Genomic DNA, 15550 nt, shown 5'->3' on the forward strand with positions numbered 1-15550 from the left:
TAGAAGCGGCATGTTTTGGGCTCTGACCCGGAGCGGCCGTTCGCCTCTCTGGTTTTCTGGTAGGCTTGCCTCAGTGCCGCGTAAAACTTAAGGAGCTGCTTCGGGTCCCTGTTATGGCCTCTGTCCTTCATGCCCTGGGAGGTTTTGACACGTTTTGGCATTTCGAAAACTGGAACGTAGTTCTGATAGCACGGATTCCTCTCCCCATACAGTGATCATATCCCGTACCTCCCGTTCGGTCCATGCTGGAGCTCTTTTGTGATTCTGGGACTCCATCATGGTCACCTCTGCTGATGAGCTCTGCATGGTCACCTGCAGTTTGCCACGCTGGCCAAACAGGAAATTGAAATTCAAAAGTTCATGGGCCTTTTCCTGTCTACCTGTCCAGTGCATCTGAGTTGAGAGCGCTGTCCAGAGCGGTCACAATGGAGCACTCTGGGATAGCTCACGGAGGCCAATACCATCTAATTGTGTCCACAGTACTCCAAACTCGACCCAGCAAGGCCGATTTCAGTGCTAATCCCCTTGTCGGGGGTGGAGTAAGGAAATCAATTTTAAGAACCCTTTAAGTCGAAAAAAAGGGCTTCGTCATGTGGACGGGTGCAGGGTTAAATCGATTTAATGCTGCTAAATTCGACCTCAACTCCTCGTGTAGACCAAGGCTAAATTGGGACAGCCAGCCTGTCCTGCTTGCAGCATGCTCCCTTTGTGTATCTGCCAGCCTGGGTGTCAGCTTCTGTCTGCTGCTGACAACCCACTCCCCCCACCGCTCCTTCCTGAGGCCAGCATTCTTTACATGGAGAATTCCCTTTGACCCTAGGCTTGGCCTTGGGAAGACTAACCTGTTCTAGCCTGAATAGAGCCTTATGAGCTATTCTCCAGTTAACAGATTTTCCATTGTTTCCTCCAGGACTCTTACCTGGCTCATTGTTTTACCTTGCCTGTTGGGTTTCTGTAACAACTCCCTTTGATTCAACTTCCGGCTCTCAGGAAGGTTGCTATCAAAAAGGTAACCTGAGGGGAATGTGTGGTGGTGATGGATGTTTGTTTGTTTGTTTTTGTTTTTATTTAAAAAACCACCCATAATTCCTTCATTCTTCACAGGGGGGGACACCCATTGCCAGACAAGCTACATTTCCAGTCATTCTTTATAGTTCCTAAAATCTGATGTAACTCACTCCTTGTACAAACTTATAATTGTACCATAAAAGTGTGAGTCTCTAAAAAACAGAAAACACTTTTACCCAGAATTATATTTATTTTAGATAAGGAACAAAAGTAAACTCTCATGGAGAGAGCATTCAGTGGTTGTCGCTCTGACCGTCTCCACTGAGCTCTGAGAACAAAGCAGCTGCTGAACTCAATGCATGGAGAGCATCCGATGAAGTGAGCTGTAGCTCACGAAAGCTCATGCTCAAATAAATTGGTTAGTCTCTAAGGTGCCACAAGTCTTCCTTTCTTTTTGCGAATACAGACTAACACGGCTGTTACTCTGAAAAGAGCTCTAAAGTTTCAGTATACAGAAAACAAGGCTACATACAGCACATGCAAAACCAGCCAGAAGTCTAACAACTCACAGTAGGGGTGAGGATGCTGCACAATGCATTGTAGGATACCTTCATTGAATTACAAAGTACCAAGAGGATTTCACAAAGGACGGATGGGGAGAAGTGATTATTTTGAAAATGGTAGAGCACGTTCAAATTTCTATGCTTACCATACTGACAAAGGGAAGGGAGACATCCAGCACATCAGTCCGTGCTGTCCTCAAGTTTATATTTCGCTTTGTACTTCACCTTTAAATTGTCTTCTCACGAGCAGGCCCCTATTGAGATTTGGTTGTGTTTTGGGTTGGGGAGGGGAGTTTCCATTACACTCTTGCCTCTCCAGTGCTCCTCAGTATGGGCTGCTGTCCTGTTTCCCTTAGTCCTGACCAAAACATGGCACACGTAATATACTTTCAAGACAAATTAGCAGTGTCATGCTTTTCAGGCAGAGGGGTTCAAAGAAAAAGTAGAACCCTGTGTGATACTGGGATCCCATGGGTCCTGCAGGACCTGCTGCCATAATAGCGGGAGCGGGGTTTAAAAAAAAAGTCCTGTACTGTGCTCTGCACATAAGCTATCACTAGCTGCTGGTTAGAGGAGAGCAAGCTTTATGTCCTCCTTGACTCTAGCCTGTTCTGGCCCTGGCCAAAGAAAACAAAATGTTGAGGGTAGCCCAGTCAACCTCCTGCTAACAGAGAGTGGGAGGGGAGGGGATGCTCAGTTGCTCAAAAGCCTTTATTAATGTTGCCATTTAAAAAAAAAAAAGTAAACGAGGTGTCTTGTAACGGGGGAGCTGGCCTGGAGCGTGACCCTGCGTGCGACCCTGCGTGCTGTGCTTCTGTTCTGCTTCTATACGCACCCCCGTCCCCTCCCCCTTTTTTAAGTTACAAAATCAACCAACCAAAATAAAAACCATGCCAAACCTGGCTGTCTACAAATTAGGATCCTGATCCAAACACCCATTAAAGTTGATAGACTGCTTTGAGTTTTGGATCAGACCTTACTTGAGACTCAAGTGCAGTATTCTGCCTTGGTTTGGGGGTCCTTCCCCCTAACCTAACAAGCAATTTCATAACCATATTTCATCTCCTACTCCTGCTGGTGTAGATATGCTAGGGAGCAATCAGTCAGCTACCTGGTTCTGCTACCTTGAACAGTGAGTGACAGTCAATAGCCCTTCAGGGTAAAGTGTTACTTGTGATGTGAGCATTGTTTTACTTCCTTGCTTGGAGTCACTACAGCAGAGATTTCAAATGTTGCCTCAAATCAAGGCTGCTCTGCCAGGAACACTAGGGCTGCAGATGTTTTGCACATAGCTTTACAGGTGGAAAATGACAGTATTTGCTTGTACATTTATCTTTCATGAGTGGTGAATTAGATATGTTACCTATTCGATTTCACCAGCAATAAGAATGAACACTAATCAGCTATGTCCTCCTCTGCAACTACCAGAAGAAGATGGCATTTTAGGACTTTTTAGGGCCACATTTGACCCTCAGGCTGGAGTATGGGGCACCCTTGCATTAAGAGTGCACAATGGTCTAAATTTTTTCCCCAGAAAGTACTAGTGCAACTCTCAAGCCCTTTGTTAGCCAAATGCTACTTTTCTACTGTGGATTATTTAATTCCTAGTGAGAACAGATTCTGGTTCAGGTGCAAGATGGTCTGTGTGCAGACAGTTCAGTGGTAGGAGGGAAGTCAGGGGACATATTACCTACCCTGTTTTGAATCAGAGTGTCATCTTTCGCCCACTGATGTAAACTGGCATTGATCAACTCTTGTGTATGTCAGTTTCACTGACCCTCTTTCAGATATCAGTCTTCACTAAGTCAGCCTCTCCTTGAGGGACTATCCTCTGAGGATACTGCTCAAGAAATCTCTGTCTGAATTCTAAGCTCTGTAAGACTGATTCTGACATGTGTCTCCAAGTCAGTGAAGGGTTTTCATTGTCTGGCATCCACCCAACTCTGTTTTCTTTGATTTTTTTGCTAAGTCAGTTAATGGTACCATCGAAGACTGCAGCTTGCGAAGTAGGGTATACATTTTGTGGTCACCCAAGGAATGTTGCAATATGCTTTTTGGCTTGGGACTGAGGATTGTTTCTGAAGCTCCCAGTTGTGGCATCTAGGCACTATGTATTGGGACAGGTTTTATTTTTCTAAACTGATCTGGTCTCCCCTCCCCTTCCAAGGAAATCTGTACTTTTGTCTAGTCACATTTCCTAAGATAAACTTCATACGGCTAAATTCAGTGCCTTGCATAATGACAGGTTTCAGAGTAGCAGCCGTGTTAGTCTGTATTCGCAAAAAGAAAAGGAGTACTTGTGGCACCTTAGAGACTAACAAATTTATTTGAGCATAAGCTTTTGTGAGCTACAGCTCACTTCATTGGATGCATTCAGTGGATGCACTGAATGCATCCGATGAAGTGAGCGGTAGCTCACGAAAGCTTATGCTCAAATAAATGTTAGTCTCTAAGGTGCCGCAAGTACTCCTTTTCTTTTTAAGATAAACTTGTAGCCCTTTTAGTAGTTCCTGCTGTTCCTTCCAGTCCATGTGCTAGCTCATTCAAGTATGCAGCTGCAAAGACATCCTACCCTTGGAGAGCATCCCACAGGCAATGAAAGGTCATCGAAGGCCACATTGCATTGCTTTGAATTAATCAATTTGGGACATTTTTTGCCTTCTATAATTTGATATGGAAATCTTACTGAGGCTACAGATTCCATAGGGCCCCAGAATTTGTGCAGAATCAGGCCCCGGAATCTGGCTTTCGTGGCAAATGTAAAGCCAGAATTATAATTTTGAAAAGAAAACTCTTCAACTATGAACTGACTAAATCAATAGCATGACATCTGTCTGAGTCTGCAGGGAGCCTGAAACAATAGATCTGAGATGTGAACTGCCCCATGCATGGTTAACTCTATAGCCTAAAGATGGTTGTTTTAATGTCAACATTAACTATTTTAATTCTGATCACTGCAGCATAAATGTCCAACTAATGTTAATAGTCCATGCGCCCAAGCTATCTCCCGTGCCTTCCCAGGCACCAACAGCTGTTCACTACCCAGCTTTCATAACATACAGTTTCCCCCTGATAATGCCTGAGTGCAGTCATGTGTTATCAGTGCAAAAAGTTGCAGCTCTCTGAAAATTTAGGGGCAGAGTAAAACAAATTGAACCTGTTTAGAAAAATCTCCCAAGATATTCTGTACATCTATGTTCATTCTCATTAAATTCTAACATGGAGATTTTTACTCAGTTAAGTTGAAGCTGAATAGAAAATTTCTAATCTGCTGCACTGGACTACTGTAGACACCAGGGGGGACCCTACTACAGAATCATATGTTCACTGTACAATTAACCTGGGCTCTTAACTGGATTTTACCCCAAACTCCCTACTATCCACACAGAAAAACCTCTGACCCAAGTTTGGAGGTGCTTTAAGACCAGGCTAGCTGACACAGCTGAGGATATAGCTTAGATTGCAGGCTCTGCTTTAACTCTGGCTGGAACCACCCACTTTGCAGTTAGGATGCTGGCATACCTATCCCCCAATCCCCGCACAAAAATCAGACAAGTTCTCCCAAAATTAACACAGTTGACAGGGAATGAATCCTAGAGCCTCTCAGCACAAAGAACCATGCAATATGCCCCCCAGACACACATGGGCAAGTGCAGAAACAGTGACGTAGGTAGGGCTTTGCTGTGGGGACACTCACGCCTAGGCTAGGGTAACCCCGGGCTCAGACCTGGGAGCCAATCACTTGGGTTAACTGTGCAGTGAAGACTTACAATTCAGCTTACCACATAGTATGCAGGACCTTAATGTTAATGCCCCTTCCTTCTTGCATACCACAATCTGAGGACTGACCTAACTAATACGGAAGGGCTCTAACCTTATCATAGAACCATAGCGTTAGAAGGGACCACAAGTGTCATCTAGTCTAAACCCCTGCCAAGATACAGGATTTCTTGTGTCTAAACCATCCAAGACAGATGGCTATCCAGCCTCTTTTTGAAAACCTCCAGTGAGGAAGCTTCCATGACTTCCCTAGGCAGTTTGTTCCATTGCCCTACTGTTCTTACAGTTAGAAAGTGTTTTCTGAGATTTAATCTAAATCTGCTATGCTGTAGTGTGAACCCATTGCTTCTTGTCCTGCCCTCTGTGGCAAGAGAGAGAAACTTTTCTCCATCTTTTTTATGGCAGCCTTTCAAGTATTTGAAGACTGCTATCATATCCCCCCTTACTCTCCTCTTTTCCAAACTAAACATACCCAGTTCCATCAGGCTTTGCTCATACGGCTTGCATTCCATCCTTTTGATCATCTTTGTTGCTCGCCTCTGGATCCTTTCCAGCTTCTCTACATCCTTTGTATACATTGGTGACCAAAATTATACACAGTACTCCAGATGAGGCCTAACCAGCTCTGAGTAAAGTGATACCATCACCTCCCATGACTTGCATGCTATGCCTCTGTTAATGCAACTCAAAATTTCATTTGCTTTTTTTGCAACAGCATTGCATTGCTGACTCATGTTGAGGTTGTGATCCACAATACCAAATCCTTCTCAGCAGTGCTGCTGCCCAGCCAGTTTCCCCCCATTCTGTATTTGTGTATTTGGTTTTTCTTCCACAAGTGTAGCACCTTTCATTTTGTTAGCTATAGCCTAGTTCTCCAATTTATCAAGATCCCTCTGAATTTTAGCACCATTCTCCAAAGTGTTTGTAAACACCCACCCCCAGCTTTGTGTTATCAGCAAATTTGATCAGTAGGCTCTCTATTCCTACATCTAGATTATTAATAAAGATGTTACATAACACCAGACCCAAAACAGATCCCTGTGGAACCCCACTTGAGACCTCCTTCCAATCTGACATCATTCAATTTTAGTTACTCTTTGTTTGCAGTTGTTTAACCAATTATATATCCACTTAATAGTAGTTCCACCGAGCCTGCAGTTCTCCAGCTTATTTATGAGACTGTCATGTAGGACTGTGTCAAAAGCCTTGCTAAAGTGTAGGTATATTATGTCCACCACATTCCCCCTATCCACCAAACCAGTTACCTTGTCAAAGAAGAAAATCCAGCTGGTTTGGCATGATTTGTTCTTAGTAAATCTATGCTGGTTGCTAGCGATCACCCTTCATCCTCCAGGTATTGGCATATTGAATGTTTTATCTATTGCTCTAATAGTTTCCCAGGTATCGAGGTCAGGCTGACTGGTCTATAGTTCCCCGGCTCCTCCTTTTTCGGCTTTTTAAAGATGGGCACTATGTTAGCCCTTCCTCTCTTCATTATGGTATTCACTCTAATCCAGAGCTCCCCCATCCTCTGCTTATTCATTATGGCTACTGTGTGAGTTCTGTGGCTTTTAGGGTATCTTTTGAAAATCTATTCTGCCTGACATTTCCTGTTTCAAAGTTGAAAATGCTGTCAAGATATCTCTTGTTTTTCTCACTGTACCTCCCTGAAGTAACAGGGTAAAATCTTTCTAGGTGTTTTCAGGGATGTCATACTTACCCCAACTAATCTATCGTCTCCTTAGAGTTGTATTAATGCCTTTCCTTTAGGAAGTTTATGTTGAAGGCCTGCCAGTTTTTGCTCCCTTGAGAGGGTAAATCTCTTAACTGATGGGCCTTGTCTGCTGAAGAATTATGACTGACTACACTGGCAGGGTGAAGAAATGTTTGCTAGCCTTTTATACTTAAAGGGATAGATGTTTGCTGGTGTTTTACGATTAAAGCAATATAACACTTCTGCAGAACAGAAGTATACACTTAGGAGTATATTCTCAGTGTGTTGCATGGGCTCTTTGCCATGCAACTCCCATTAGCAATAACACCCAGCACATGAAGATTAATATATACGCCAGTAGGTATAAGTTGTTCATGCACTGTGCAGGAATTTTTAGCTGTGCATATGAAACTCTAACCAACATTAATAGGAGTCTCACTTTTCAAATCCTGCCTCATTCTTTGGGGGTTAATTTTAAGAGTTTCTAGGGGGTTCAGAGTACTACTTTTAATTATTTGGAGATTGTTTTCCAGATTGAAACTATGCCTTCTACTACTACATGGCCGTTTGTTTAGTTCTAAATCAAGTTTCTCTACTTTTTTTGCCAAGTGCCTTTGTTTTGTTTTTGGAAAATTCAGCAAACCACTGGAATAAAAAGAATATGAGGGAAATGAAGGAGAGAGAATCCATATAATCTGTTTGGGAGATAATGCTAACAGGTTCAATAGAAACCTGTTTTATACTTCCCCATTGCTACTTTTTTTTCTTCAAAAGACACACGTACTGAAGTCCTGATCCAAAGAGTTTAAATTCATGCTTAACGTAAAACATGGGAGTATTGCTGCCGGAGTAACCCTGTTTTTTGAAGCAGAACTACTTCTGTCCAATCTTAGGTCTCTTGGGCTTTGGGGAACCCTCTCAAAACTGCCTCCAAAATCTTGGGTCTCGACTGTTGGTATTGCCTCCACCACGGGTGATGTAACTGCCATGCCGGCAATGCACAACAAGCGTCAGTGAGTGACATTGACTAAAACAAAGGAAGAGTGGAGAGGTGTATCCTGCCTGGGCAGGGGCCAAACAGAATAGTTCCTGAGCTCAGCAGTTGTCCATATTCACTTAAATGATCTATTCCTTAACCTTAAAGGAAAAAATGATGTTTGGGGGGGGAGAGAGAGACTTACACGGGGGTTCTGTGATCAGCTGAGAGGAAAATATCAGGCTCTACAATTTGCCACTGTGTCTCTCAAACCATCCCCAATCAGCTGTGCATGCTCTAACCTGTAATGGTGCTTTTTGCTCCACGTAATTAAATGGAAGGGAGGCAGTTCACTGGCATAGGTGCAGTCACAAAACCCTTAAGTATCTGTGTTGGTATGCGCCCCGCTCAAGGCCGTCCTTACCCGTACGCAGCTGCGTGCTGCTCCAGCCCCTGCTCCGCTTCTTCTCCATGGTCCCCGCCCCCCACTCCACCCCTTCCCCAAAGCCCCAGCTCCGCCCCCAGTCCCCCGAGGACTCGCCGGCGGCGGTAAGTGGAGCGACTCGGCCGCAGCCCGCTCCGCTCCCCCGGCGAATGCTGGGGGGTGGTTTCCCCCAGTCCCCCAAGGCCGGGAGCCAGGGGAGCAGAGCGGAGCGGGCTGGGGCCGAGTCTCTCCACTTACCGCCGCCCCGTGAGTGCGGGGTCGGCCTGGCTGCAGGAAGTGCAGCGATCCGGTCTCAACCCGCTCCGCTCCGCTGGCTAGTGCTGGGGGGTGGTTTCCCCCAAGCCAGCCCCCTCTCCGCCCCGGAGCCCCACACAGCCCCCCGCTAGGGACGGTCCTGGCCCCAGTGGCGGGGAACCAGTGGAGCAGACTAGACCCTTACAAGAACTCGCAGCTGCTGGATCTGTTTTAGGCTGGTTTCTAATTTCTACTACCTGCCCAGGACCCAAGCCTGGGATTTCGGCTATCCTTAACCCCACAAATCACTACCCCTTCCTGGAGCGTTCCCTCCTCTGTTTTGGACAAGCTACATGGCTCCTGTGAGTTCTTTTTCAACAGCAAAGTTCAACCCAAACAAATGACCAGAGAGAGACTTAAAGACAAACAAAAAACACCCCACCCCCAGGTCCTGGTAACAGGCCCAGAGCTGTGCGGGCTGCCTGGGGTCCGCGCTCTGGGTCTTGAGTCTCCATGAATTCCAAAGAGTGAAGCTCAACTCCCCCACCGCCTGCCGCTGGGGAGGAAGTGGTGAAATAATTAGCATATTCCAATGCTATTGGCTCGTTCTCGAGCTGTTTTACATAGGCCCGCCTCTTCCCCCCTCCCCACTCCCTTTTTCGGCTGGCTGGCTGGGTTTTGCAGTATAGGGCTGCCTGCTAGTGCAGTGCAGGGACCGGGGAGCAGCAGCGGCGGCGGCGAGAAGGGAACATTTACACACTTTTATTTTTCCGGCGTTCTTCCGCCGCCCGGCTGGGAGCGGGGCTGCCGAGCCCCTCCGCGGAACGGACCCGGTGCGTGGGCCGGGAAGAGGCTTTGGAAGGCACAGCAAAGTGGCGAGTGGGCTCTGTCTCGTCTTTCCATCCCCCCTCTGGTTTCCTGCGGGTGCAGCATGAAGTGCAGCTATGGCAAGGCGAGGTAAGACAGTGGTGAGGACGCTGGAAGATTTGACCCTGGATTCTGGTTATGGTGGTGCTGCGGACTCAGTCCGGTCCTCCAACTTGTCCCTGTGCTGTTCGGATTCCCACCCGGCTTACCCCTATGGAGGAAACGGCTGGCAGCATCTAGCTGACTCCATGCACAGTAGACACAACAGCTTTGACACTGTCAACACGGTCCTAGTGGAAGACTCCGAGGTGCTGGACTGCTCGGGGCAGCAGTGCTCCAGGCTGCTGCCTGACCTTGAGGAGGTCCCCTGGACTCTGGAGGAGGTGGAGACGGTGCTCCTGCTGCGGCACCGGGAGCCCCGCGGGCCGGCGGCCAGCCCCGCCAGAGATGCCCTGGCCAAGCTCTCCACCTTGGTCAGCCGGGCGCTGATCCGAATCGCCAAGGAGGCTCAGCGGCTGAGCCTGCGGTTTGCCAAGTGCACCAAGTACGAGATCCAGAGCGCCATGGAGATCGTCCTGGACTGGACGCTGGCCTCCAGCTGCACGGCGGCCGCCCTGGGCGCCCTCTCCCTCTACAACATGAGCAGCAGCGGCGGGGACCGCTTCAGCCGGGGCAAATCCACCCGCTGCGGGCTCACCTTCTCGGTGGGCAAGTTCTACCGCTGGATGGTGGACAGCCGGGTGGCCGTGCGCATCCACGAGCACGCCGCCATCTACCTGACCGCCTGCCTGGAGAGCCTCTTCCGAGACATCTACGGGCGGGTGATGGCGGGGGGCAGCGCCTCGGCCCACCCGCACCCCAGCCGGGGCTCGGGCTCCGGCTCCGGCTCAGCCCCCGCCGCTGGCGCGGAGAAGGACAAGGAGAGCGGCGGCGGCGGCGAAGCGCCCAAGTTTACGGTGGAGTCTCTGGAGCAGACCGTCAACAACGACGCGGAGCTGTGGGGCTTGCTGCAGCCCTACCAGCACCTCGTCTGCGGGAAGAACGCCAGCGGTGAGTGCGCGGGCTGTGCCCACCTGTGGGGCCCGGGGTGGGGTGTTAGGGCTGCCCCCCGCTCCCCACGTGTCCTCCTGTAAGTGTGTGTGGGGGGCTTTAGGGGCTGCTCCCCACGTGCCCTCCTGTGAGTGTGTGGGGGGGCGTGTGAGGGGCTGACCCCCTCCCCACGTGCCCTCCTGTGGGGCCGAGTTAGGGGCTGCAGCCTTCCCCGTGTTGCCCACCTGTGGGGCCAGGAGCGAGAGGGTCATGGTGTGCAGCCTTCCCCGCGTGCCCACCTGTGGGGCCAGGGTCGGGTGGCGGGCCTGGTGTGCTGCCCACTCGGTGTCAGTGCAGCGGGAGGGGGAAGGAGGGGCCTAGTCTGTGACCACCTGGACTGCCAGCGGGGAGGGGGCCCCTGGCCACCTAGGCCGTTCTTGTGCCCCTCGAAGTTTGCGCTGCGAGCAGACTGTGTGGCGAGTATTGTCGGGAAACCCAGCCTCAAATGCGCGCGAATGCTGCGCATTTTGACCCCCCACCCCCTTTTTTTTTATTTGGATGAAGTATCAGCTGTAGCCAACCAACCAATAATCCCTTCTGCGACCCGCAGCCGCTGGCGGGCGTGGGGCCCCCTCACTGCGCCCAGACCCGCATACTTTGCGCGCAGGCCCCGGGAGCCGCAGTTTTGCGCATCCGGAGTGGGAAGGCTGGTCCGGGAAGCCAGGACTCCCTCTCTGGAAGGGCTGAGCACCTGTAGTGAGTGGGAGCTGCGGGTGCTCAGCATCTCCCAGGATCTGGCCCTTGGGGAGCATCGAGAGCCTGCACACCTCCGGCGCACCTAGGGAGCGCAGATGGCTGCACTTTGCAGGGTAGCTTAGCCCCATCCTGCAGCCCTTCGGGTCTCAACTGCAGCCGGCGAAGTGCGCCCCCCGAAGGGTTGCAAGCTCAGGCTGAGGCTGTTGGTAATTACCCCGCTGGCTGCTGCCCTCCCGCTTGCTGCGCCTTCTGCAGGTCGAGCTGGAGGTGTTTTCCACCCTATTGTGTCGGATCGGCTTTTACTCCATGTACATTTGGTGTCAAGCCGTTTCTACCTTGAATACAGAATTTTAGCGGGACACGAGGAGACTGTAAATCGGGGCTAGAAAGAGCCTTCATCGTGCACTCCCCCCCTCCCCCCCGCCATCTGTATGGAGTACCATGCCGCAAGTGTCTGCGGCGGGCTAAGGTTTCAGTCCGACAGAGCTGGGGGGAGAGAGGTGTGTGGGTGGAAGAGGAACAGGTCCTTCTGCATCACAAAAAACGAGCGTCCGATCTCATTAAGGGTGGCGGGGAGCTGTCAGACAGCCCCGTGTTGCTCTCTTGGGGGTTCAGCTCTACGGTACCATATGGATGTCTCCGTTGCAGCCTGTCGCCAGCACAATGGAGACTGGAGAGGGGGTGGGAAGAGGGTCTTGGTGGCATTTTTGGGCATTATTTACAATGACATCCCTAATTAACTTCCTGGCATCACGACTGATGGGTTGATTGAGCGGCTTGTGTATGTGTGTGTGGGGGGGGTTGTTTTGTTTTTCTTTTTTCTTTCTTTTTTTTTTTTTTAGGGGCTTCTCAAAATGGTTGGGTTTCAGCGACGCTTGAGTTGTAGACACACACTTCAAAGCTTCAATTTTCCACAGGAAATGGTACAAGCGTAACTGAACACTGGAAAATGAAATAAAACTTTATTTCATATGCGGTGGTTTGGCCAGAGACTGCGTGGTTGGATCTCAGATGCAGTCTTTCTGGGCAGATTTCATTCATGTTGCTGCTTGTTTACTGAAAGCTTGACACAGATGCAACACGATGATGCATCAACTTCCTGGGGATTTATTTTTATTTTTATTTTTTTTTTAGGAGGTGTCCAGCGTTTTAAAGGTTTAGCTCTCATTTAATAAAACCTCGGTCCCTGGAATTGAAATTTCTTCTATTTTCAGCTAACCTATATTCATAGCTTTAGGGAAAATGCAACAAACCTATGATATGTTTAGTGGACTCAAACTGAAATTGTTTTTCTCTTTTACTCACACTCACTCTCTTTATTAACCTAAAGGAAAATATGTATACAGTTGAGATGTAAAATGCTATTTTGAAAACAAGAAACTGAGTTCAGCTTTTGTCATGTCTATAATTTAACTCTAAGTTACTATAGCTCAACCATTGCTTTATGCATGATTACCTGTTCTGAGACATCCTTTCTGCCAGAAAGGATCTAGAGGGATACAATACAGAGGGAAAACAAGGGGGTAGATCCCCAGCTGGTGTAAATTGTCATAGCTGCATCTGTGTCAGCTTTCCATTATGGACCACCTCCACAAACTGATCTGCCCTAAGAGCTTTATTTAGCCTTAAATCAGAATTTCTTTGCTGTTAATGGGTTGTCTCATGATCCTTATGCTTTATTTTAACACAATTTGTGTGTGCATGCATGGGTTCTCTCTAATGGTGTTACTGCCATGTTTTTTCCTTTAGTCACATTATTGTGCCTGTATGTTTCAGATGGCACCATTTTTCATTTCTGATGTTGCAGTGTTGTCCTTACAGACCTGTATTGAGTCTTTCATTTTGTAACTCCCATTGTAGCACCTCTGTGGATTTAAATTAACTTCATTCATGACCCTATTTATCTCCTTTTCTGACTTTATTTGAGTTTTTCATCTCTATTTTGTTTGTTGCTTTACCTAGCATTACCTCATTTGTGGCTCAGTCCTGAGTCAAGCAAAACTCTCTGCCATCAGCTGGAATCTTGCCTGAGTAAAGATGCTAGGATCAGACCTTAACTAGTTCATCTTGCTTTTGCCTTTGCCTCTTCCTCTAGGCTCCATCCCCCGCATCTCAGTCCTCTCCATGTAAATGACTTATTTCTTTATAGTCTTATAATTTACACTTTGGTATACTATCTTATATTTAGTGGAGATTTTGAATGTGCAAGGAATGCAGAATCAGGCCCCATGGTGATACAGGATATCTTTTATTTTCGTCGAATCATAGAAATGTAGGGCTGGAAGAGACCTTGGGAGACCAAGCTCCCTATGCTGAGGCTGAGGCAGGACCAGGTAAACCTAGACCATCCCTGGCAGGTGTTTGTCCAACCTGTTCTTAAAAAAACTCCAATAATGGGGATTCCACAACCTCCCTTGGAAGCCTGTTCCAGAACTTAACTACCTTTATGGTTACCAAGTTTTTTCTAATATCTAACCTACATCTCTTTTGCTGCAGATTAGGCACATTACTTGTTTTATCTTTAGGGGACATGGAGAAAAACTGATCACTGTCCTCTATAACAGCTCTTAACGTATTTGAAGATTGTTATTAGGTCCCCTCTTAGTCGTCTTTTCTCAAAAAACTAGGCATGTTTAGTCTTAACCTTTCCTCATAGGTCAGGTTTTCTAAACCTTTTATTATTTTTGTTGCTCTCCTCTGGACTCTCTCCAATTTATCCACATTTTCCCTAAAGTGTATTGCCCAGAATTGGACACAGTACTGCAGCTAAGGCCTCACCAGTGCCGAATAGTGGGACAATTACCTCCTGTGTGTTACATACAACACTACATGCATCACATTGTTCACTCACATTCAATTCGTGATCCGCTATAACTCCCAGATCCTTTTCAGTTGTACTACCCCAAGGCAGTTATTCTCTGTTTTGTAGCTATGCGTTTAATTTTTCCTACCTAAGTTAAGTACTTTGCACTTACCTTTATTAAATTTCATTGTGTTGATTTCAGACTAATTATCTAATTTGCAATGTCATTTTGAATTTTATTCCTGTCCTCCAAGTGCTTGCAAACCCTCTGAGTTTGAGATTATTGGCAAATTTTGTAAGCATGCTCTCCACTCCCTTATCCAAGTCATTAATTAAAACATTGAATAATACAGGAGTCAGGACTGGCCCCTTTGGGACCCCACTAGATATACCCTCCCAGTTTAACTGTGAACCATTGATAAATACTCATTGAGTACAGTCTTTCAACCAGTTTTTCACCCATTTTATAGTAATTTCATCCAGATCACGTTTCCCTAGTTTGCTTATGAGATTGTCCTGTGGAACTGTGTCAAATGCCTTACTAAAATAAAAAATATGTCATGTCATAGGTATTAAACCAGTTATTAGCTCTCATTCCCTGCTAAATAGAGGAGCTACACTTTCCTTCATCTTTCTTTTGCTCCTAATTTATTTGAAAAACCTCTTCTTATCGCCATGTATGTCCCTTACTAGGTGTAACTCATTTTGTGCCTTAGCCTTTCTGATTTGTCTCTATATGCTTATGCTATTCTTCTGTACTCCTTCTGATTTATTTCAAGTGCTCACTATGTGCTTGGAGCATTTTCACAACAATTAGTTATAAATGCTAAAATGATTACATTCTCCTCCCCCACCTCTCAAAGATTTGTTTAGTTTATTTACTGATATAGCCCCATCACCATAATATCTAAGTGTCTCACAATCATTCAGGAATTTATCCTCACAATACTTCTATAAGGGAGGGAAATATGATTTCTATTTCACAGATGTGGAACAGAGAGATTCACAGTGATTTGTCCAAAGTTGTACAGCAAGCTTATGGTAGGAGCCAAGAACTTCTGAAGCCACATCACTTGGTCCCCCTGTTCAGTGGCATAAGCAGAAGACCATCCTTCCTCTGTACTCGCTGTGACATTATTGACTTGAACTGGGACCTTATAGAACATTGTTGCAACCGCATCTTGTATAAAGGGGGTCAAATAAGGTGTCTAAAGACAAGGTTATGGTTTGCTGGTTATGATTATGCTATCTGTATGCATGGATCATTTTTGTATTTAAAGTTAGGGTATGTCTACACTTACCATTTAAAGCACAAAAAGTCCCTTTTTTGTGCTAAAACTGTGGGAGCATCTACACTTGTTAATGACTTTTTGTG

The 15550-nt window shown here is 47.0% G+C and overlaps 1 protein-coding gene across 1 annotated transcript in view; it reads left to right on the forward strand.

Moving 5' to 3' along the window:
• The first annotated feature begins 8564 nt into the window (after positions 1-8564).
• The window catches only part of BTBD11 (BTB domain containing 11), a 275212-nt gene continuing 268226 nt past the window's right edge, over positions 8565-15550 (forward strand). Inside the window, exon 1 of the mRNA XM_037880308.2 lies at positions 8565-10637. Coding sequence (XP_037736236.1) covers positions 9665-10637 — 973 coding nt within the window. The 5' untranslated portion in view covers positions 8565-9664. The remainder of the gene's footprint in view (positions 10638-15550) is intronic.

Source organism: Chelonia mydas, chromosome 1, assembly GCF_015237465.2.
Source record: "Chelonia mydas isolate rCheMyd1 chromosome 1, rCheMyd1.pri.v2, whole genome shotgun sequence".
NCBI lineage: Eukaryota > Metazoa > Chordata > Testudines > Cheloniidae > Chelonia > Chelonia mydas.